This window comes from Myripristis murdjan, chromosome 6 (assembly GCF_902150065.1).
Source record: "Myripristis murdjan chromosome 6, fMyrMur1.1, whole genome shotgun sequence".
Taxonomy (NCBI): Eukaryota; Metazoa; Chordata; class Actinopteri; order Holocentriformes; family Holocentridae; genus Myripristis; species Myripristis murdjan.
The window spans coordinates 9152558-9175436 of record NC_043985.1 but is presented as its reverse complement, the minus strand read 5'-3'; the positions used below and the strand labels follow the sequence as shown (position 1 = coordinate 9175436).

Below are 22879 nucleotides of genomic sequence, written 5' to 3'. Positions count from 1 at the left end.
GTTGCATGTGACAGGAGTATTCCACAGGGCAGACGCTTGGTCACGTATTCTCTTCACTTTCTCCGTCTCTCTCTTTCTTTTCTACACATTGTCTTTGTAACTGCGTGACTCATCAACTTAAGAGTCCCGGTGCAGATGAGTTAAGTGAGCAGCTGTAGCGAGCCGTGGCCACGCTGCCCTCAGCTGAACACTGTCATCAGGGCTAATAGGATTGGATCTTTACACCGCCAACAAACACAGCAAATGCATCCCCGTGCATGCGCAGGCTGCATGTGTGTGAACCCAGGCCTTTGTCACATATGGATGTAAGCTTGTAAGCATGTAAGAGACAGCAAGTTTGTGTTTTGTGTGTGTGTGTGTGCGTGTGTGTGTGTGTGCATATGTGTGTGTGTGTGTGTGTGTGTGTGTGTGTGTGTGTGTCTGTGTGTGTGTGTCTGTGTGTGTGAGCCTTTAGTTCAGCCTCCCTGCTCTCTCAGGCTGCTTGCCAACACTGTTGGCATAATGCGGAAATCTCCCTCTCTGACTCTCTCTCTCTCTCTCTCTCTCTCTCCCTCTCTCTCTCTCTCTCTCTCTCTCCCTCTCTCTCTTTCTCTCTCTCTTCTCTCCTACTTTCTGTTTCTTCTGTCTTATTGTCTCGCTTTTACTCTCAATGTTCGCTCTCTTTCATCTTATATCTTCTTTCTCTCTCTCCATCGTTCTCTCGCTCAGTCATCTAAGCTTCAAAACTTTCAAAACACGTTCTCTATTCCCCATCACATGCTCAAAGACCACACACACACACACACACACACACACACACACACAGCCTGCCATATAGACACATACATAAGATAGCTGTTGATCATGATGTCAGTGTGCAACCCATTATTAGGTTATTGATCTGTTCCAAGGTCAACTGCTGATCAGTCATCAATATTAACCGTAACCCTTTTTCAGACAACTGGTTCAGCGTCTGCTCATTCATTAACTCACTGATTGTGGCTGCGTTCACACCACACGGCTTCCTGCTCGGTGGTGAATTTCTGATTACATCTTTTTCTTTGAATGCCTGAATATATCTGTTATATATCTGACCGATTTTTGTGCCTATTTACTTGCATTTCAGTTACGATTTGTGTCTCCAATTTTTCTCCAAAAAGACAATCAAGAAAACTCATTGGCCAATTCAGATTTCAGCATTCAAACACCAGTCAGATGTAGGTTGCATGTCACAGGATCTGATTTTGTACCAGGATGGACGGTGGAAGGTGCATCATCATTTAGCTTTGTGCCGATTAGAAAACATCAGCTGTCGTGTGAACCTAGCCTAAAAAAAAACAAAAAGTCATCAATAAGCTACAAGTACAAAATGGATGAAGACAAATCTTCAGTACAAGTGCGGGGCGACAAGCCACGTCAAGGAAATCAGAAGAAAAGGGCTTCCAGTCCAATTTCTCCTGTTTCTAATTGTGTAATAGCACAAATTCTTCCATTCTCACAAACAAACACACATATAAAAACATTAGTCTTGACTTTTAGGGATGCAAGACCCATAAATATGAAGCCAAAATCTTTTTTTTTTTTTTTTTTTTTTTTTTTTTGCATTTGTTCAAGTGTGTCTGTGTCTGTCTGCAGCTAATCTCAGAAACTACCGGGCCTATCAGCCTAGGATTTTTTTGTGCACAGTTATGATTGTGTGATCAAGGCCCTCTGGTGGTTGCGGGCAGACCTGGGGAGTAAGGGAATACAGTAACGGGTGTTACATAATCAGGATTCAAAATACTGCGTTGAAAACCTTCTCTTGAATGCTCTGTATTCCAGAAAATGTTTGCTGTGGAGTGAGAATGCTGTGGAGATGGCAGTCAAACAGCCGTCCTCAAGTATCTGTTGACTCATCTCTGCCGTGTAATATTATGCAACTTATTTTACTTATTTCATTTTCTTTACCACATGTAGTTATACAACACCAGTCAACAAATAAAGGTTAAAACAAGCAGCTCTGACAGCAGGAACTGCATCTCAAAATATCCTTCCCTTTCCACAAGACAGCTATAACCGTGGCCCTATGACCTGGTTCTTGAAAACATCAAGGTCTGGGCCCAAAGTGGGTCACGGGTCTACTTCTGATGAGTCTCCACATGATAAGAGAATCAATTTGTGTCCATGAGTGTCTGTCCCAGGGTAACAAACTAAACCCCTCCTTTGGGTCATTGGTGAAAAAAAAGATTCCCAAGATTCCCTGTCTGGAAATTCATGTGAAGAGATAAATCGACAGATAGATGTTTTAGTTACCTGGACAAGGCGATCTCAGCCTTCTGTCGGGCGATGTCAGCTGCCTTCTGCGCCCCCTCCACAGCTCGGTCCACCTTCTCCCTGATCTTACTGGCCCGGAGAGGGATCAGGTTCTTCCTCTTGCCGCTCACCAAGATGTTCTGCTTGTACTTCCCCTCCTCTTTGGTGCCATCGGGGAACGTGGTACAGCCGTAACCGTGGCGTTTGTTGCTGAGCCACTCCCCCTCGTACTGCAGCCCGTCGGAGCGCCGACTCACGCCAAAGCCTGTCCGCTTGTCGTTCTTCCACTCCCCGCAGTAGGTTTCTGTCGCCGTGGCGTCTACGTCATCATCGGCAAGGGCCAGCTCCGCATCTGCATCTCCGAGGCTGTGGAGGTGAAAGGTCAGGTTGAAATGGTGAAGGATTGTTTGGTTTTTGGTTTGGTTTGACCATTAATTTGTTCACTGAATAACTCCAGGGTATTACTACACAAGGAGGACTGATACTGTAAATGGGTTCCAGTAGTACTGTAGTAATACAGTAGCATTCTGCAATTAGTCAACACGTTTCCAAGGTATGCCTAGAGCGCCTGTCCAGTGAAATATAGTTGCTGCATTTTGCTTTGGATGCTTTAAACATTTTTTGCAAGTTGTTTGGTGGCTTGAAATGTTGGCCACTGACAGACCCTGTTGACTGCTGTTTTAGCTTCGTGCTCACCAGGATAATTAGCCACGAGTCCAACCATGGGATCACCTCTGGAGAAGATGTCCATGCATCAGTATCACTAGAAGCAAGTCATATCACATTGTGTCTATAATATGAAACCAGCCCTTCAGCGTTAATAGCTACTGATGAGCCCATGCTTCACAAAGCTCTTACAAGAGGAATCGCTTCACATCCTTATACCAATACCCTTCATAATGCAGATCGTTCAGGTCTGAAACATCAAACCAGGGTTATATTCAAGACCGTCTTTGTCCAGTCCAACTCAACACCAACAGCAGGAGTGGTCCAGTAGCGTCAAGACTAAGGCTGGGTCTGAGCATCTCTGCACTCACATCAAAAATGTGAGTGCAGAGAATGCATCTTTCCAGAGATCAATGGTTTGAGACTGACTGTGTGCAGGAGGTTTCAAGGTCAATTACAAACTGAAGCATTCATTTTCCCAACCTTCTAATTAGTTTGGACATGATGTGTCACTCCCACAGTGAATATTGGGGCTTCCTATTCATTCACACTGGCCAAGTCTCAAGTTTTGAGGTTGGCAAGAAACCTTCCAGTAAGGAATTGTACATTACTTGTTAAATTTTACATCAAACAAAAGGCCGAGGAATGCATCAGGAAGAGAAAAACCTTGAGACTGTACTCCTACTTCAGCCCTTGCAACATCCACTGGCAACATCGAATAAAACACAGACTGGACATTCATGAGGCCGATAAGTCTCTTAATTCATTAGGCGTGCCAATACATTAATCAGATTGATAAGCCGCTGTCAGCCGCGTTGCCAACAAACAGGCTGAGTGCTGGTGACTCTTGTCATGGGCATCAGGTGTGTGCTTGTGGTAACAGGTGCCTTTAAAAACAAGACAGCTCAGTCTGCTCTGCTTGGAATTTGATGAAAACACGTCAGACGGTCTGGGATTGATTCACTATTTTCAGCCTCAGAAAATCATCGTTTCCATGATGTGAAAAAAAAAAAACAGCCTTTTTTACGTTTTGCATTATAATTCAAAATACCCAACAGCAGGTCCATTTTCTGACAACTCTGAGAAGGTGCCCAAACAAGATGGAGGTCAAAGTTGCCCCACAGATTTACAGATTCAGATCTGTTTCTTGACGTGAAAATGTTGTCCACTCAGTTTATGGTTACAGTTCGTGTTGGTTAGAGTTAGTCTCAGGGTTAAGTCGGGATGGTAAAACAGTTTGGTTAAGGTTAGGGTTATAGATAAGGTTAAGGTTAGGTAACTAAATTGTTTAATTAAGGTTAGCATAAACTCAAAATGTACTGTTCCACTCTACCTGTATTGGTTCACATTTGAGATTCATTTTAGCCTTAACACCTGCAGCTCTTTCCCTATATCTTTCTCTCTTATATCTGACATCTGTCTTCACTTCATTTGTGCCATTCCAAAAGACGAAAAACTGAAAGGAAGAACTAATAATGCTGCAGTTGTCCCACATCAGCCCTGATACAGGAAATCTCTGGTTGTACCAGTTGTGTTTCCCAAAGTTTCCTGTGCAGATGTCCTTAACACTTTGCTTGGTAACTTTCCAACACTGACACGTTATCTTCTTTGTTAGAAACTCAAAGATGGCCAAAGGACACCTCTGCTTCTTTGCAGTACACTCGCTGCTACATAAATGCAGACACTTCACGTTAGGCTTTCAAATTCTTGCCTTCTTGTTCTGTTGATTTAGGGTTAACCTTCAACTGCAATAAAATCTTACAATCTACCTTTGGACGACTGGAGAGCGGCGAGCTGATTGTCCAGCGAAGAAGCACCTCTTGGCCATCTTTGATTTTGTTACAGTGGTGATTTGGGTGGTGTTTGGCTCAGTAATGTCTGATAATAATCTTTCATTGTAAACCTCTCTGGCTGAGAATTCTCTATGGAGCGACGCAGGACCCTGTGCGAGAAACGACCAAAGATTACCCAAAGAGCTCCACACTTGACCCCGACTTCTCATTTTACCTCACCCACTCACTGCACCACTAGTTGTACTGATTTCACAATGGAGAAACTGTGTTTTCACGCTCTGGTTGGCGTGCAGACTCAGCCAATCAGAGCACTGTAAGGGTTAAACATCCTGTTGAAGAATGCTGCCTTCCTTCCAGCTGCAGTACAACCTCAGTAACCCGTCACTGAACTGGTGGTGGAGCTTCAGTACCAAAGAACAGACATTAACCTCCATACCATCTCCTGCTTATTACCTGATGGTGGAGTTGATATCAGAGGCAGCAGAGGATACAGTACTCATCCCCGCCTCGCTCCTGAACGAGCTCTGTTTGGACCTCTGGGAGGCCAGTGAGCTCCTGGACTCCGACTTCCTCAGCTTCAGGCCGGACAGGATGGACCTCCGGAACAACCCTTTCCTCTTCCCCTTCAGCAGCTCGGCTTCGCTGTGAGCGGTCAGTACGAAGCCTCCACGGGACACTGCGGGGCTGCTCCCGCCACTGCCTGTGCTGCACATGGATACGCTGGTGGTCAGGGTGCCGGGAACGGGAGGAGGGACCGGAACCACCGCCCCGGTCCGGTCCAGCAGAGCTGTGCCGTTGCTGTGCTCCGAACCGGAGCGGAGGGAGTTTATGGAGGTGCGGAGCGGCGAGCGGATGACTGCCGCCATCCCGTAGGGGACGCTTTGACGCACGCCGTAGCCATGCCGCATGCCGCCCACCCACTGACCCTGGAAGGTACCTAGACAGAAAGGAGAAGAGATTTTATACAGTATTAAGTTTGGCCAGCAAAGAGGATTTTTACACACGGTGGCTCATGAGGAAAGAATCGCTCTTGGATAGAGAGAAATGTTAGATGAGACACAGTGCTGATGCTCTTTGATACAGGTCACTTAGAAGTTTGTGTAAAGATCTGTGTATATTTCATACTGTCAGTGAGGAGGGAGAGACAAATCCTTCATGTTGTGAAACGGTCACAAAGGTATGCAAATACTGTCTCCCATCGTCCGCTGAACTCAGTATCACTTAAGAAACACTGCAGAGTCACTGCAGCTCTGTGTAAAACTACCGAGTATCATGAAATTTCAGAAGAATTTTGTCATATTTCAGAGGGACAGTCTTACATTATTTCACATGCATTTTAATGGATAGAAAATTCTGGCTAATAGTGCTGAATTGAATCATCGGCTTGAATCAAAGTTTTACAAACTCAAACTGAATCGAATCATTCCCCCAAAAAAGAAAAATGGTTCAATCGATCTGTCGACTGATGGATCGAACCGAGTCTGTTAAGACAAAGATTCACACCCTATTGCATGTGCTTTTATAAAAACAATAATGATATTACTACTACTTCTGCTACTACTACTACCAGTAAGAATAATAATAATAATGATAATGATAACAGTCTCCATTTGTATAGTGCTTTTCAAGCACAGAGCACAAATTTCTTTCCAATAGGAAGACATCAAACAATCACACACAAACACACACAAAACGCAAGTGATAAAGACTAAAACGGCTTAAAGTGGACACGTTAAGAGAATTATACATTAAGGCAGGCAGTTCTGTAAAAATGGGGTTTAACACGGGATTCCTTGCAATAATTTATATTGTTTCATTGCAATAATTTATTCGCATGGCAGGGCTGTGTTTGGCTTTACATGTAGCCAATAATGTTGAGGTGTGTGTGTGTGTGTATGTGTGTGTGTGTGTGTGTGTGTAAGCAGCTGGATGTTAACCCTGCAGGAGCCACAGGGAGACAGTGTGTTAACCCTCACTGCATCACCACACGCTAGCTGCTTCCCTCTGTCAGTCCATCTATTTCCATTCATCATATCTCCACTACCCGCACTCAGTGCTGCATAACAGTCCCTGCATCTCCATGCTGCTGAAAAGTAGGGCATCTGTGTGTGTGTGTGTGTTTCCACTATTCCCTCTCTCTCCCTGACAAACACACACAAACGGAAGTGTGTGTTCCAGTAGGAGTGCAAGTGATCCATCCCGCCTGCCCATATCTCTGATATAACAGCACTCTGATTCATTCTGTACCAACACACTCACTCCAGCTAAACTACATCGCCATATAAGGACCGAAGCCACGTTCTCAGTTTGTGTTACATTTCCTGTTCTTTTATTGTCAGCACCCCTACGCACACACACACACACACACACACACACACACACACACACACACACACACATCCATGGTGTGGGCTCCAGTGTTAGTGAGGTGGGCAGTGTTGAATGAGGCTGGTTTCCAGCATGCGCACAAACACAGTGCTGCGAAAACCTTCGGGTGAGAGAGAAGAGGTATTTCATCTGGGTCTGCCCTTGTGTTATTGTGATGATATGCTATAACACACACACACACACATATACACAAATATGTGCAAACACAAGCTGTATCACAGACAGCTGGCCAGCACATCTGGTCAAGCCTTTGTAATCATGTCTGTACACAGCTGTACGACCATATGATAGACAGATCAAAGAACACACACACACACACACACACACACGCACACACACACACACACACACTCCTGCAACAGCGTGACAGGATTATCATTCCATTAAATGACCGGCAGAATGCTTTAGAGTTAGACAGAGGGCAACACCAAAGGAGAGAGAGACAGTTCTGAGAACCGAGAGAGAGACAGGGAGAGTAGCACCTTTGATTCTGTGTGAGACAGACAGGTTTCTGCTGACAGTGCAGACATACAATCAGACGGGGGGGGCTGAGAATCAAACACCTGCCTGTCTGTCTCTCTGTCAGTGAACACAACAGACACATCTGCAGTAATCAGATTACTGAAGTGCTGTGTGTAATGCGTTCCTCCAATCTGCACTGCAGAGCTTAATGGGCACACAGTGAAACTAGCCCAGTGTTTACGACTCGCCTAATGTGGTTTTATGGTTACAGCTGATTTTCTCCATAAAAAAGTTGAAATAAAATTGATTAAAAAAAAAAAAAAATTTAAATCAAGTACTCATCGTTGACACCGAATCATAAAAAACAAAACGGTGCACTGATTTGAGTGCTCTGATATTTTATTTACTGTGACACTTCTATGACATTTCAGCTCTTCATTAGGTATCATACCTGCTATATATTATAACATATGATGCCACAGGCCAAAATAAGGTAAATAGTTGAATAATAATGTGGGCGGGAGCATGCAGATGAAGGCTCGCTGCCAAAACGCACAGCTGCTGTTTTGAAATGTTCCAGCACATCTAAAAAAGGCTTTCCATCATTCAAATTCAAAATAGTGACTGGACTTGGATTTGATATGCCACATACACGTTTGATGGCCATAATTGTTCTTATTTTATTAAGGATGCACATGGAGTACCTGGCACACCCTCTACACAGCTTCCTCTTTGAATACAAGGAGGCATTAGAAGCAGTTTGTGGCTTTCTTTTTCATGATTCAGCCTATAATCCACCCTTAATCAACTATGATGGAATAAGAAAACATATAGTCAGGTATCAAGGTTCCATTTGGAATTAGATACTATCCATCCTACAGATCTGTAAAGGGCACATGAGGGATTCCTGATCCATCTCATTTCCTGTCCAAAGCGAAAATGAATGGCGTCTAAAATATCTGCCTTTAAACTCTGCCCAATGCTAACATTTGCTTTTGTCGCTTTGACAGTTGCTTTCTTATTCATGTCTAGATGAAATAAGATGGATTTTGAACAGTTTTGAAGCTGCATTAAAAAAAAAAAAAAAAAAAAAATGCTAGGCATTCCTAACAGCACAAGCACTTTCACCACTGAGGTCTAGAGGCACATTCACTCCCCCTGTCACATTATCCTGCTGACCTCAAAATTACAGTGTCAACTAATGACTTATTTTCTGAGGGATGATCAGAGATGTGCTAAAAGAGGCAACATCAGCAGAGTGGAGACCAGATGTGGAGCACAAGAAGTGGCAAGACCAGCGACATCAGTGGCCCAGCAGGTGCACCTCAGCAAAAATAACTGCTATGAATTAATTCATATGCTAAAACATGTAATAACCACATTGTATGTGATTTCCCACTATATTATTCATACCTACCTGCTCACATGATGCAAGAACCCTGTTCATTTTCACCGTGAGGATCTGGAGGTGTTCCAAAGTGTCACAAAATGAGGACAGGGTACACACACACAAGTGTACACACACAGCACATGCAGCATGTCGCTCCGTGGTGCTGTGTTTAGTGTGGCGGGATACCTGGCGCTCTCCTTGGTGCTGAAACATGCAGTCTGGGACGTGAGCGCTGAGTGGATCATTTCCCTTCAGAATCAAACCCATTCATGCAACAGACACTCGCATGACATACAGGAGCCCGGCGACTAAACTCTGGGAGACAAGAGCATCTGCCAGAGTGCGGCAAAGACTCTCTCCACCATCAGAGGAATGCACAGATTAAACATTTTGGACAAAAAGACAAAAGGATGCACCTTTTTTTTTCTGATGCTGCAGAAGTGCATTAGCCTGGCCTGCCTCTCATCATTTTCACTACAAACGTGTCACAGCTCTGTAACGAAACAGACTAACTGTACATGTGAAGGCCTCAACCCCGGGCCTACAGTAGCGAGGAGAATCCGCTGCACAACTCGCATGCCAAAACGATTTGCCTCATTCTGCCTGGAGGCCAACATGAAGTGCTCTGGCATCATATGGGCGTACAACCAGGCCCAGGCGACCCGGGGCACGAGGCAGCGGCACGGAAAGAGTTAAACGTGGAAAAGACCAAACTGCGGAAACATCACAGCGGCACAGTGATTTGATCACGCACCATCCCCCAGGCTGAATTCATAACCGTCTCTTTAACAAATGCGCGCGTCTCCTCTCTGTTTCTGGGTTTTAAAAAATCTGTCTCTTAGGGTCTGCATTTCATTCTGAGGACGTATCCCACAAGCAGACACCAAATCTGCATATTCAGCCCAGTATCTGGAACTATCGTCTTGCAGGACATGTTTTCTAGAAAGGGTCCAAACGACAAGGTCTCTATCAACATGTAGGAACGAGTTTTGCAGGATTCATGACCTATAATGTTTGCGGGCCTGTGTTATTGCAGCTGTGGCCCAAGCTCCTTCTTGACACCTCAAACTATCGGCTTTTAAATCACAGCAGCGAAAAAGAGAGACGCATGGAGTAAGAGAGGCAGTGAAGAAGTGGATATTGGTTATTTTATGAATTATTAATACCTTGTTGCACCTAGTCAGCATTTGCACATTGGTGGAGTGTGTGTGTCTGTGTGTGAAAGAGAGAGAGAGAGAGAGAAACAGGGAGGGAAAGTGAGGTTATACAACACAACACAAAGCCAAGTTTCTCAGCCGGATTAAGGCTCGCGCAGCAGGAGTGGCCTTCATCCGCACCGCATAAACTAACTGACCCCAACCTCAGCCCAGTTTATCTTTGTCATTTTCACCACCAGAGGTTTCACTGGCGGCCATGTTCGCCTCTCCGTTCTGCTCCAACGGCCACTGGCATCAACCTTGTCCTGCTCATCTTTGCAAAGTTTGGCCGTCTCACAACACAAATGTCACGGCGAGGTTTAGAGGAAGTGCAGCGACGTGGCAGCCGATCTTGAAGCGAGACTCTCTGTTATTAGCGTGTCCAGTTAGTTAGCACTGCATCACCGCCAACGCAGGGCAGGCATCCAGCTGAGATATCTGTGGTTTTCATGTTTTAGACAGCACCGCTAATCCTCACTCCAGACATTAAACCACTCCCATTACATAAGCTAATGCTCGCTGCACACTGTGGGGTTGTGGTTCTGGGAAAAAAAAAAAAAAACTAAAGTGCAATGGAAGTTGGCGATAATTTTACAACCACTGGATTTGTATTTCAGTCGCACATGCTTTTCAGAAACAGATGATTTCTAAACTTGTGAATGAGACGCGTGCAGAGAGAGGAGGAGAAATTCACAAGGAAACCAGAGGGTCAGGTAATCTGGACAGGGCACCAAGCAGACTGAGAGAAAGGAAACAAATACCTGTAAACAGACAGACGGGTGGTGACAAAAGGCTGGCAAACAGACAGGTGGGCCAGATTACCTGCCAAACAGACATACAGGTGGGCCGGAGAAGCTAAACTGTGGCGAAATCAACACTGAGAGGAAGGCAAGTCAGTCAAAAGCTGCAGCCGTGCCTGCTTGAATCGCTGTGTGGGAGCATTATCCGGTTAAGAGATTTTGCTTGGACCCTTTCTCCTGCCTAAGTCTTTCAAATTTCCATTTGAGGATTATTTATTCGGTCAAAATTTCATTAAAAAGTACCCGACACAACATGGGGATATTGTGTTGCCCTGAATGTTTGGAAACTAAACCCACATTGGCTGGTGGCTTGGCAGCTAATTGTTTTGCTGCGTGATGGTTTTGTCTGCGTCTCCCATCAAAGAGAATACCGCCCAGTTTAGGAATTCATATGTCCTGTTCTTGTGGTCAAACTCAATTCAATCTTTATTTGTAAATGTCACCAACTCTCTCTGGACCCCAGTGGGTGGTCTTCACTTGTGCCTGTTTGATTCCCTAAACGAGGCAAAAGCGAGGAAAGCAAAATGTGCATCGCAGCGAGGTTTGCGAAGGTGTCGCGGTTAGAGCAAAGGTCCCGTCACTGGAAGGTCACAGGCCTGATCCCTGCAAAAGCCTCCATCTACATCATCATCCATACGAGTGCAAATGTTCTTGAACAACCTTCCTGCTAATGCCAAAGTACCAAATGAGATTCTTGGTACATGTAATGGGACTTAATGATGCCTCTGATTAAAGATCAACAACCCAGATGGGCTCAGATCTGTTGCCACATGACCCGACAACGTGCCTGCAGAGGACAGAGCTGCCGAGGTGAATCAGGGACACGCACACACCTGAGACAGACAAGTGACTTCTTTGCCACAGACCAGCATCAAGACCACAATTTTGGGACTCAGCTGGGCTGTTTGGTGTCTCAGATTCCAGCCGGATGTGTCTGGGTCTTGTCTCAGAGAGTTGAGCGGCTAGGTGCAGCCTTCCTCATGAACAAGGGTGAAGTTGGTGCCACTCTACCACCCATCCCTAACCCTAACCACAACCTTTACCTCTCTCCTAGACGAAGTCTGCAAAGATAACAGAAACGTGGCTGCAGCCCCAGTGGATCACCGAGGAGGAACAGCAGCTCTCTGATTCTTTGTAAAAATGTCTTAAAAACATCTAAACAGGGTGTCTACAGTATCAGAGTTGGATTTAATACTTTCTGAGAACTTATAAAGTCAAATTTTAGTTATTTCAGCTCTGACAAGCAGAATATTTTCCTCCTTGCTGAACAGATGAGTTGCAACAATATCAAATTCAAGACTGATTGTTAGAGAAATCAACTTTTCTTTATTCCAATAAGCACTGCAGGTAAGTACAAAGGCGAGTAGGCTCCTGAGTATTTGGGCCAGGGCGGAGGTAAGTTGTGGTTATGAGTTTGATTCTATGAATTGTTATTGTAAGAGTTTCCCTTAGGTTAGAAAGCAAGATGCTTCTGGTTTAAATCTAACCAGGACTTTTCCCCCACAAAACCAGGGAAGGTAAGTATAAAGACTTTCTTATATTCCTCTCTACAGGAAGTATCACCTGTAAGTTTAAAATGTGTTGGGTTAATGCACAACAGGCAGGTCGGCCTGGAGTTTTATAACATCAGAAATTTATTTGCGTCACTTTGATAAAAAAAAAAAAAAAAAAGATGGATAAATTGAATTAGATACACGTTTTGCAAAAAATTAAGAGCTCATAAATTCATAATAAAGGCTATTAAATGCTAAACAAAACGACAGAACCGCAAATTGCATTCTGCAAATATGCTGGAGGTCTTTCATCAGGACCAGTTTTAAAAGGCCACAGTAATGCATGGCCAGCTGGCACAGAGCAACATGCTTTTGTTTCAGAATGATGGAAAACACAGGGTCACACTGTTAATACAGAAGCTGGAGAGCTCCCTCCTACACACTGTGCCTTCACACACACACACGCACACACACACACACTGCAAATCTATTTGTTACTTGTTACAGAGCTTCTGAAGCAGACTGTAAGACTCTGGGTGTTGTTTTGAAGTGACCAGCTGCTTTGACCCGGCGTGGCTCCTGACCACGGCCGTGACACAACGCGTTCTCGTCCCGGCCTGGAAAAACGGTTTATACGGTTTGTGGGGGCATTTCAACATGAGGAGTGAATTTATCACGCCAGCTATGGTACACAACGAGGCCAGAGATATTACTGTAATTACAATTTAGCAAGCTAGTGAGATCCTGTAACGTTGCACAGTTATGATGTTGTTGTGGTGCGTCTGGCGGGAGCAGCAGGGAGGCTCCACGCCGCAGCCGGCCGCCGAGCCCTCCGCAGCCGCAGGAGGTGCCTCCACATAACCGCTGACACAACCACTCTCACACTCCTCCTCGTAACATCTGAGGAAAGTCAGGTGTTCAGTTTTCAGTCGGATCCTGTGTTTGACAGTGTGTGGCGGCATATTAGCCAGGCAGACACAACAACCACTCCAGCTGCTGTAATCTGTTGCTGCACTGTCCTTGTACACAGCGGCGGTAGTAATCTCTCCCTCTCCCCGTGTGACTCACTTCATCTCGCACTAAAATGATTACTGAATCTCTCTATCGCTCTCTTTTCATCTTTCTACCCCTCTCCCTCTCTCCCTCTCTCCCTCTCTCTCTCTCTCTCTCTCTCTCTCTCTCTCTCTCTCTCTTTCGCTGTGCTTGGTAATCAGTCAGCTTAGCTCTTCATCTCAGTAAACACCATTAGGCCGGCCGGCCGGGCCAGCCAATCAGAGCCCAGCACAACTTGCCGGGCGGCCAATGGTGGCAAGGAACGCTGAGTCCCTCGTGACACGCTGACCTGCTGCATGTCGGCGAGCGTTGCTATGGAAACCCTACTGTACAGAGCAGCTCCACGGAAACGCAGTGGAGCGAGGGAGGAAAGAGAGAGCGAGAGAGAGAGAGACAGAGAGAGGTAGGAGGAGAGAAGAAAAGTGTGGGAGGGAGAGAGGGAGGTCGGCAAATGGAGGAGAGAGGAGTGAAAAAACAAAGATAAGTGATAAGATAGAGGAGGTTCCTCGAAACGTGGCGTCAGGTGCAGCGAGCCGGGCGGGCCGAGCGAGGCCGAGCGAGGCCGAGCGAGGCGCGGGGTTTCTCCTGAAGAAACACTCAGAGATGTTTCTCCTGCTTTTCCTGCTCCTGATGTGACGGAGAGCAGAGGTTAAAAAGGCTGAGTGCCAGCTTTTATTCAGCCTCCATCAGACAAACAGTCAGAGAACTGTGGCCTTTTCGGGTTAGAGTTTATTTCTGAGCACCTAAGGTTCTTAGACAGATTAACATTTTATTCAACCATGTAGTCATATTTATTATACAGTCAAATCTTCTTAATATGCAATGATTAATAATCCTCAACTGTCATCTTAATATCTCGCTATCAGGAGCCTTTTGTATTTCAGTATGCTTCTCTGCTGAACACAGTTTATTCTCATTATGATGCCATGTAGAAAGAGCATTATGGTTGGCTTTAGCTGCTTTATTAGCTTGAGCCTTTCTTCACTGGTAGTTATTTAGCCAGCCGCTGTGATTTAAAGTCAAGCTGTGTCCACAGATGAGGATACATTAAAATGCAAGAGGCTGAGAAGGGCATCTGAAGATGAAATATCAAGAATCTGTTGACATTTACAGGTTCCAGACATGTTGCACATAAGAATATGATTTCGAGACGGAATTCGGTGCGGCCCATATGTCCGCCAGCATAATGCAGGCGAGGTTGATCAAGCTATTTATCAAGGTTTGCCAGTGTTGCATGTCAGATTTTCACCAAAATGCCATGTAACATGAGCAGCTTGTTTCGTGGCAGCGCATGCACACATTTTCATGACTCACATGGGATATGAAATGTGCCATTAGATATTCTAGGCACTTTCACAACTTTTAGCCGTTTGCTGCAGCTCCATATGGCCAGTCGGCACCGTTCAGCGGCCGTTCGCACTGCCTTTCTACCACTGCACCAAATTCTGGAAAACTTTTGGAAAGCTTGGCAGTCTTTTAGTCTTTTGGGGGGAAAAAAACAGTTGCAGTGGAGTGCAGTTTCAAGATCGTGCAGTTTCCCCGTGTTGTTAGACGGGTTTGCCTCATCGTGTCTGCCAGTAGAAACACAAAGTTTTTACATGAATCCCCTCAGGCGTTAAACGCCAATCAGTGTGGAAAGTAAAATCACTTCTTCCTTTCGCTACAAGCATTCCTGTCCTAAAGGTGCATGCAAATCCAACATAACCTTCTGAGATATGCAGTTAAAGGGATAGTATACTCAAACATACGATTTCTCAATAAAATGTTGTCCATCACTGGGTGCAGAAAACATCATCAAACTGCGACAACCTCGAGTCCTTTCTGTCCTTTGTGCTCCTCCTGGTTCTGCCAGGTGGGGATTAAAAGCTGCTTTCTCACGTAACAGCAGAGACGATCCAAACGGAACCTGCTCTCGCTTTTTATTTATCCTGCTCCCGTTTGACTGATGTTTCAACGGCACCTGTTATTTTCCACCTGCTTCAACAAATGATGGTGAGCAGCATTAGGCAAGGGCATTGTTGGCGATGAATAATTAGCTAGCATATGATAGGACAAGTAAACCCAGACTTATGTCAGTTCCAACAAGCAGAAACTTTTCCTCTTTGCTGAACGGATGAGTCACAATAATGTCAAATGAGCCCCTAAAACTCCATTCTACTACAGTTTTTGACTCTCAGATCTTGGTAAATGATGACAATAGTACTCATGAAAAATACTAAGTAAGAGAACACCCACTTTAAACTGGTTTTACCATCACGTTAGCAGAAAAGCAGACTAACATGTGGCGAAATCCATCCCTATCCCTATCCCTAAACGGTATCTTGCGCCCACGCTACCCGCTATCCATTATGCCGAGTTTGGGCTGTTTGGAGAGCGCGCCCAGGCGGCTTCAATGCGCGCCCCGACGGAGCCTCGCCACACATGCGGTCGGACTGATACCGGGACGCCGCTGGAATGGACTGAGTATATTACTCATATAGACTGTTTAGAGGAAAGACTGTTTTATTGTTTTATCATAAGCCAGCAGCTGTGCTATATTTTTATTTTTAATATTTTATTTGCCCAATCTACCTTGTCAATAAATTAGTTTACACATAGTTCCACCTCTGCCTCCTGTGTGTCTGTGGTGTGGCCCGGGGATTTTACTCAATCAGTGCAACCTTGTGACACCTCCACTTGGACACATGTGGCTACACCTCCCGAATTAACTCGCATATAATATAATATATAATATATATATATATATATATATATATATAAAAAGCCAACTTGCTTTAGCCTCAGTTGAACCCCTGAGAAAATCTACCTCCCTCTCTCCATCGCGGGTTTAGGATTTAGGATTTAGGATAGCGCAGCCTGCCCTTAAAGGCAATGGCACCTGGCACACTGATTGGTTTAACTGGCGTAACGCCCAAAACACGCCTATGCATAATATAGCGGGTAGCGCAGGTGTTTTACGGATAACGGGAAGTGCGCAAGATAGCAACATTTGCGGGGGAACGCCTCTTGCGCAATGCTAAATCCCTAAATAACGGGTTTAGGGACTTTGGCGCAAGATAGGGCCCGAGGACTTTGTCTCGCTGGGAGCTGACCAGGCCTCTCAGCGAGTTACAGCCCAGGAAGTGACTCCTCCTCAACTGCAAAACAGAAAGTCTTTGTTTGGTTAAGTTTCTCATGAACTCTCATGTTTTGTCAGATTTGTGTTCTAAAAACTTCATCATCATGTTTCCCTCACAAACTCGAGGAACTAGCGCCGACCGAGGCAGTCGGTTAGGTCCCTTAGCGCTGCCTTATGTCTCCTGCTAAAAGCCATGAACACACAGTTATCTGTGCACACCACAGCTGCCGGGCGACACGCGCACACGCTCTGCACATGCAGGAGATGGTACCAGTTCTCCATGCCAGGAGGGGGCAGCAGTCTCAAAACAGTAACCTGGAGAGCTCAGGATCATGGGACGATCAAGAAACAAACGATGATCATTCTAATAATTTTCTTGCCGCTCTGAAACTCTGAAATGGTTTTGTTCTACGGTTCAGGAACACATGTGATGAGAAGCTGCTGCTGGGCCTGGTGTTTCTGGCTTGTGGAGAGTTTGTTTACCAAAGCTAGCTCTCTCTGGCTCGCTATTTAGCACAATAACAACACAACCGGATTTGATTTGATTCCTCATGCCTGATTCACTTAATTAGGATGAGCAGCCAATCAGAATGCTCTCTGCACCGCCGCTGATTCAACCTGCTGAGTCAGCTGAGAGGCTTGCTGAGGAGGGCTGATGGTGCGGGACACACACAACACAAGAGATCTGATCACACACACAGACGGCAAAAGCATGCCGACGGCTGAGCGACAGCTTGATGTGTCAGAGGCTGTATGGACCCCGGCCCCACCAGGACTGACTGAGGCTCCAGAAACTTCTTCGCTCTGATCTGACTCAGGCTTCACACACCGCGGACTAACACCAACACCGACTTTAGCCAAAATCAGCCCCCAACCAAACCATGCAAACCCTGGAGCAGAGCTGACGATGACTTTTGAACAACCTAGTCACCGCTACGTGAAAAAGTGTGAAAAGAGACTAAATTAGAAAATGTGCAGTATGAAAATACCTAGAAAAGCAGAGAAGAAGACATAACTTTTGACTAATTGATTTAATTGGATCAAGTCAATTAGCCACACAGCGGCTCATCCTATACATATCCCCTCTCAGTTTGATGCTTTTTATTCTGTCATTGTGTATTTCTTTACAGGTCTGTTGTGTTTTTACCTCAAGCCTGATTGGCTCCTCTCTCTATGGGAGGTATCCTAATTTGACAAATTGTGTCATCGCCATAGATTTCTATAAAGGACATACGCGTGCTGTTACAATAAGGACACTGTGTACTGGAGTCATCTCACTTGGGGAGCTTGATAAACACTCATAACTAGGCCAATCTGTGCTGCATTTACAGTATGTGGGTTCAAATACTTCCCAGAGCCTCTCTCACACACATCCCTCCTCTCACTGTATTCCTCCCTCCGTCTGTCCCTCCCTCTCTGCAGGTCACATCCTCCTCTCACTCAGAATCTGCCATAGCACTCTCACATCCTCTGATTAATAACAAGTATGTCTCATGATAATCAAATCATCATTATCATATCATGATTACCATCCCTCCAGCCAGCCGGGCATCCTTCCATTATCTGTTCATCATTTCACTGATCCATTCATCCTCAACCTGCACATCTGTCAATCCATCTACTGCTGCCTCCATCCCATCTGTCTATTATCTATCAAGCTGACTTCCTCTCCTTTGTCCTGATTCAACCCCTCAAGCCCGTCTGGTCTGAGGATATTGTGGCGCTGCTCAGGACAATGTGTGTGTGTGTGTGTGTGTATGTGTGTGTGTGTGTGTGTGTGTGTGTGTGTGTCCAGACTGGTGTTGTGTAAGGGCCTGCTTGTTGTAGTGTTACGTAACAAGGCTTTAACTGCATGTATGTTACTGTTGCTCAACTCATACGACCACCACCACCAAGTTTGGTGAGTGTATGTGTGTATGTGTGTGTTTGCAAGCACATGACATAGTGCATGCACGTGAGTATACGTGCATGCATGCATTGGTGTGTGCACATCTGTATATCAGAATGCATATACGGTGTGCCTCATTAACAGTGGATTGTTAGGTATAGAGACTCAATATATGCATGAACAGCATTTATTCACTAACAAACTGTACTAACGTTCACTCAAAAGATATTAAACAAAAATTATGCAAAAAACAAAACAAAACAGCTCTTATTAACATATGTGAAGGGGCTTTAGGCAGTATCTAGGCAGTGAAGTATAAAACGTTTCTTATAGAGGTTTTGATATTTTGTTGTACATTATTTCAGCTTTTACCTGCAGTCATACAAGTGAGAAAAAAAAGAATTGTGAATCGTAGGTGTATCGTCACATTGCATTAAATTTAAATGCCTGATGTACTGAAAACATTTGGAATTTGCAGCATGATCGTGTCCCATCCTGTGGTAAATGTTATCATCATATTGCATTGTGATGTTTGGCCAGACTATGAATCACTGATAGGACAACGGAAAACATCTCAATCTAATTTTAGTAATATCAGAGTGAAAACGCAACCTATTGGAAAATGTATATTTGATTTGAGATATACTCTTTTCGTCTTCAGTCTAATTGAAAAACACCTCAGGTAAAAAAATTTCCAGACACTCGGCAGTGCAGACTGATGGGGAAAGTGGGGAGATCGAGGTTGGAGGCATGGATTCCAGATATGTTGGCTGTGTGCCGCCTCGTCACAATACTGTAATCTGTATCGCAAACATGGTTATTTGCTCAGGATGCATTATATAGGGCCTCTTGTCCTCCTCCATCCTCTAACCCCCTTCACTCATGCCCTTAAGGCTGCATGGCCTAAATTTAATGCCTCTGAACACACAGGTACCCGAAAGGCTTTGAGGGAAAAGGCAGAGAGAGTGAGAGCAACTGCGAGCCCTGTCCTCAAACACCCCCTCAATCTTTGTGTGTGTAGACGGGGCGCGGCAACGAAAAGGATGACCTGAGAAGACCTCAGGAGCAACTCCTGCTGTATCTGTCACCGCGGCAACCGCCACTGGCCTTTCACCTGTCAATCATCCTCCAGTAACAGGTCCTTCTCCAGTCATCTCAAATCATCACTAATCGACAGGCTATTGCTATTTGATCACACACCACGCACGCATGCACCCTCATCTGGAGTCCACACACTCTTGTGGCGTAAGTTGTCCCCCCCCCCCCGCTTACCTCCATCCGAGTACGTCCTCCGGCCATATCCGTCTTGCAGCCCGTTGTTCCACGTCCCCTCGTACTTCCCGCTCGTGCCTGTGCTCTCCCGTACGCCGTAACGTCCCTTAAACCCGTGGGTCCACTCGCCCTTGTACACCCATCGGCCTTTGTTCTCCACGCCCACCCCGTGTCTCTTGCCCTGAGCCCAGGTGCCCTGGTAGGTGTTTCCGCTGGGCCAGGTGTAGACGCCCAGCAGCTCGAAGCCGTGGGCCCACGACCCACAGTACTCGCCTTGGCCCTTGGGTCCCGTGCAGATCCCGTGGCCGTGCGCCTTACCCTCTTCCCACCCTCCGCAGTATGACCCCCCATCGTCAAAGTTGAACCTGCCGCCAGTGGACATGCATGAAACAGGTCTTGGCAATTCCCCCAAAGCCTCGACAAAAAGAAACAAAATGAAAATGAAAAAAAGAAAGGGCAGGCCGGCGCTAAAACCAATCCATGGAGCCGAGGTGGTGGAGGTCTGAGGTTGAGGCGGTGTGGTGAGGTTGGCGGTGAGGGCTGGGGGTGAGGAAGAGGAGGAGGAGGAGGAGAAGGAGGGAGGGAGAGGGAGAGGACTCCCAAACAAGTCGAGCAACACCTCCCTCTGCCCTCGGTCGCCTTGGAGAAGGGGAAGGAGAAACAAAGTGGAGTACAAAAATAGGCCCCCACAGGAGTTTCAGGGGTCTCCTGCTGTGGTGGGAAAGGGCCGGGGGGTAGTGTGACGTTGCTCACACCATCCTCTCGCTGGGCTGCCTGTAGCGGTGTAGCATTGGCTAGCACTTCCAAGCTCCTCTGTGGCAGGTGAAAGAGGAGGAGGAGAGAGGGCCCAGAGCTGCCATTATCCTCTCTCAGCAGGATGCAGAGTTTACACCACCAGGCAGCAAGATCGGCTGGCCATCGGTCTGCCTACACAGTCTACGACGCACGCACAACTCTTCCTCCTACTCTTTTCCTTCTCTCCACTCAGGCCCCCACGTTCAGCTGCCTCCTACCTGATGATGCTTCCACCTCTCTGGGGTGTGGAGCCGAGCGTCTCCCCGGTGGCAGCCCTTTAAACCTCCGAGGCTCCAGCATAGAAACCAGCCTCAGGTTCCCTGATCAGCCCCCCGAGGCCCCGGCTGGAGCTCAGCATGCAGAGCCGAGCTGTGACATGCTGTAAATACCCCCCCTCCCGCCCCCGAGCTGTGACGGCGTGTGACCACACAAGACTCTCCTGTCCCGGGGAACTGTCTTTTCTTCGAGTTTGCTCCTGACGACCGGCGGAAAAGACCATCGAAAATACAGAATCAGATGCTGAGCGTCTCTCTCTTATGTTTTCTGCAGGTTCACCATGCTCTTCCACGCCTGCCGCCGCTCAGCCTCAGCAAATCATGAGCCAGATCGCACAGCAAGGAACACACACATGCAGAGAGAGAGGGAGAGAAAGAGAACGGGGGGGACATAAGGTGATCTTCTTGTCGTTCGTTTTTTTTTCTTCTGTTGTTGGTCCTGTGGCACTGGAGAACAGCAATGCAGTCTCCTGCTGTACGCACACACACACTATATGCAGGCACAGACACACACACTCTTTGACAGCAAGTGCGCACACGCAGAGAATGAAAATAAACAACTGAATTGATTAATTTCTCCTCCTCTCGTTTCCTCCTCTCCCTCTCTCTCTCTCTCTCTCTCTCTCTCTCTCTCTCTCTCAGGTCTCTTAGGTCTTTAATCCACTGCGTCCATAAGTGGTTTATCCTCTGCGTGGGTTGTGTTGAGGTTGCCCGGTTGATGAAATAACATCCATCTATATGATCCTGTTATGGTGTGTGCTGTCCTCTTCAACATCTCCTGCTCGTCTCCATGTTTCCCTACGGAGCGCTGGCTGACGCACAGCCTGCCTGCATGCCTGCTGCCTTGCTTTTACAATCTCTTCTCTTCCTATGGCTGGATCTCTCTCTCTCTCTCTCTCTCTCTCTCTCTCTCTCTCTCCCTCTCTCAGATATCTGCTCATTAGAGAGGACTGTTCCAATGCAGGCTGCCCCCCCCCTCCCCTTCAATAGCACACTCCAGCTCTTAAAGAGACACACTCCACAGATACACATGCATCTCTCTCTCCTCCTCACCTGTAGCTTTTTTATCTTTTATTATGCTTTAACCTGTTTTTTGACTCTGTCACCTGCACATGCAAATTTCATATATGTATATAGATGTGTGCATGTGTATATAAATAAGCACATTTTCATAACCAAGTGTAAATTTTAAAAACCAGACGGCTAAGAGGTTACCGCTTGTTTGAACTGCAATACTACAGAACAGAATGACAGGATCTCCTGGATAAATGAACAGAACTACATGGTTATGTTTTCACCCATCGTTTCTAAATATTTAAATCTAAATAATACTTATAAAGTGTTTTTTGAAAAAGCATGCGTTCGCTGAAATAGCATTAGAGTCCTGCAGTGGCCGTTAACATGGTGAAGACGCCACAAAATACATCTAAATATATCCAGTGTGGTGCTGTATTGCAGATGATTGACAGGAACAAAATACTGTGTATGAAGTTAAAGCAACTTCACCAGCATGCGAAGCTCAGTGATTGGCTGTTTCTGGGCGTTATCGGCGCTAAGCATCCTGTAACTGGTACCGAGGTACGTGGTTTACTTTTTGCTGCAACTGCACCTCTCCTGAGTTTTAAAAGTCATATTTCATGGCCAAAAGAAGGGTCTGCAAAACTGCTGTTATGAAATATCCACTTGCCTATTTAAAACGACGGGGCTTAAGACTGAACCTCGTGCAGATTTACAGTTATTCTCACCATTAAAGATGCAGAGTAGAAACCTGTGTAGGAAATTCATGAAAACACGCTTACAGTACAGAATATGTCAGTAATCAAAGATATGGATTAAGTTTTTTGTTCTGAACTGCACAACGTACTGTCCTGACATTATGGTTTGAAAAATAACATACTTAACATATACATACTAAACATACATATTTAACGCACACACGTCATTTATGCATGCTGATAAATGTCTGAAAGTAGCATGTACATATGCATGAATGCCAGACGTCAACTCTTACCATGGTAA

The 22879-nt window shown here is 45.8% G+C and overlaps 1 protein-coding gene across 3 annotated transcripts in view; it reads right to left on the bottom strand.

Annotated features, from left to right (window-relative positions):
* jph3b (junctophilin 3b) overlaps nucleotides 1–21785 on the bottom strand; it is a 61262-nt gene extending 39477 nt beyond the window's left edge. For all 3 annotated transcript variants that reach the window (XR_003928360.1, XM_030053725.1, XM_030053726.1), the window contains exons 1-3: nucleotides 19791–21785; nucleotides 5184–5667; nucleotides 2272–2637 (exon numbers count right to left, since the gene is read on the bottom strand). Coding sequence is in view for 2 of the 3 variants with exons in the window: in XM_030053725.1 (XP_029909585.1) it covers nucleotides 2272–2637; nucleotides 5184–5667; nucleotides 19791–20172 (1232 nt within the window). In the remaining variant the exon portion in view is untranslated. The remainder of the gene's footprint in view (nucleotides 1–2271; nucleotides 2638–5183; nucleotides 5668–19790) is intronic.
* Nucleotides 21786–22879: the final 1094 nt, after the last annotated feature.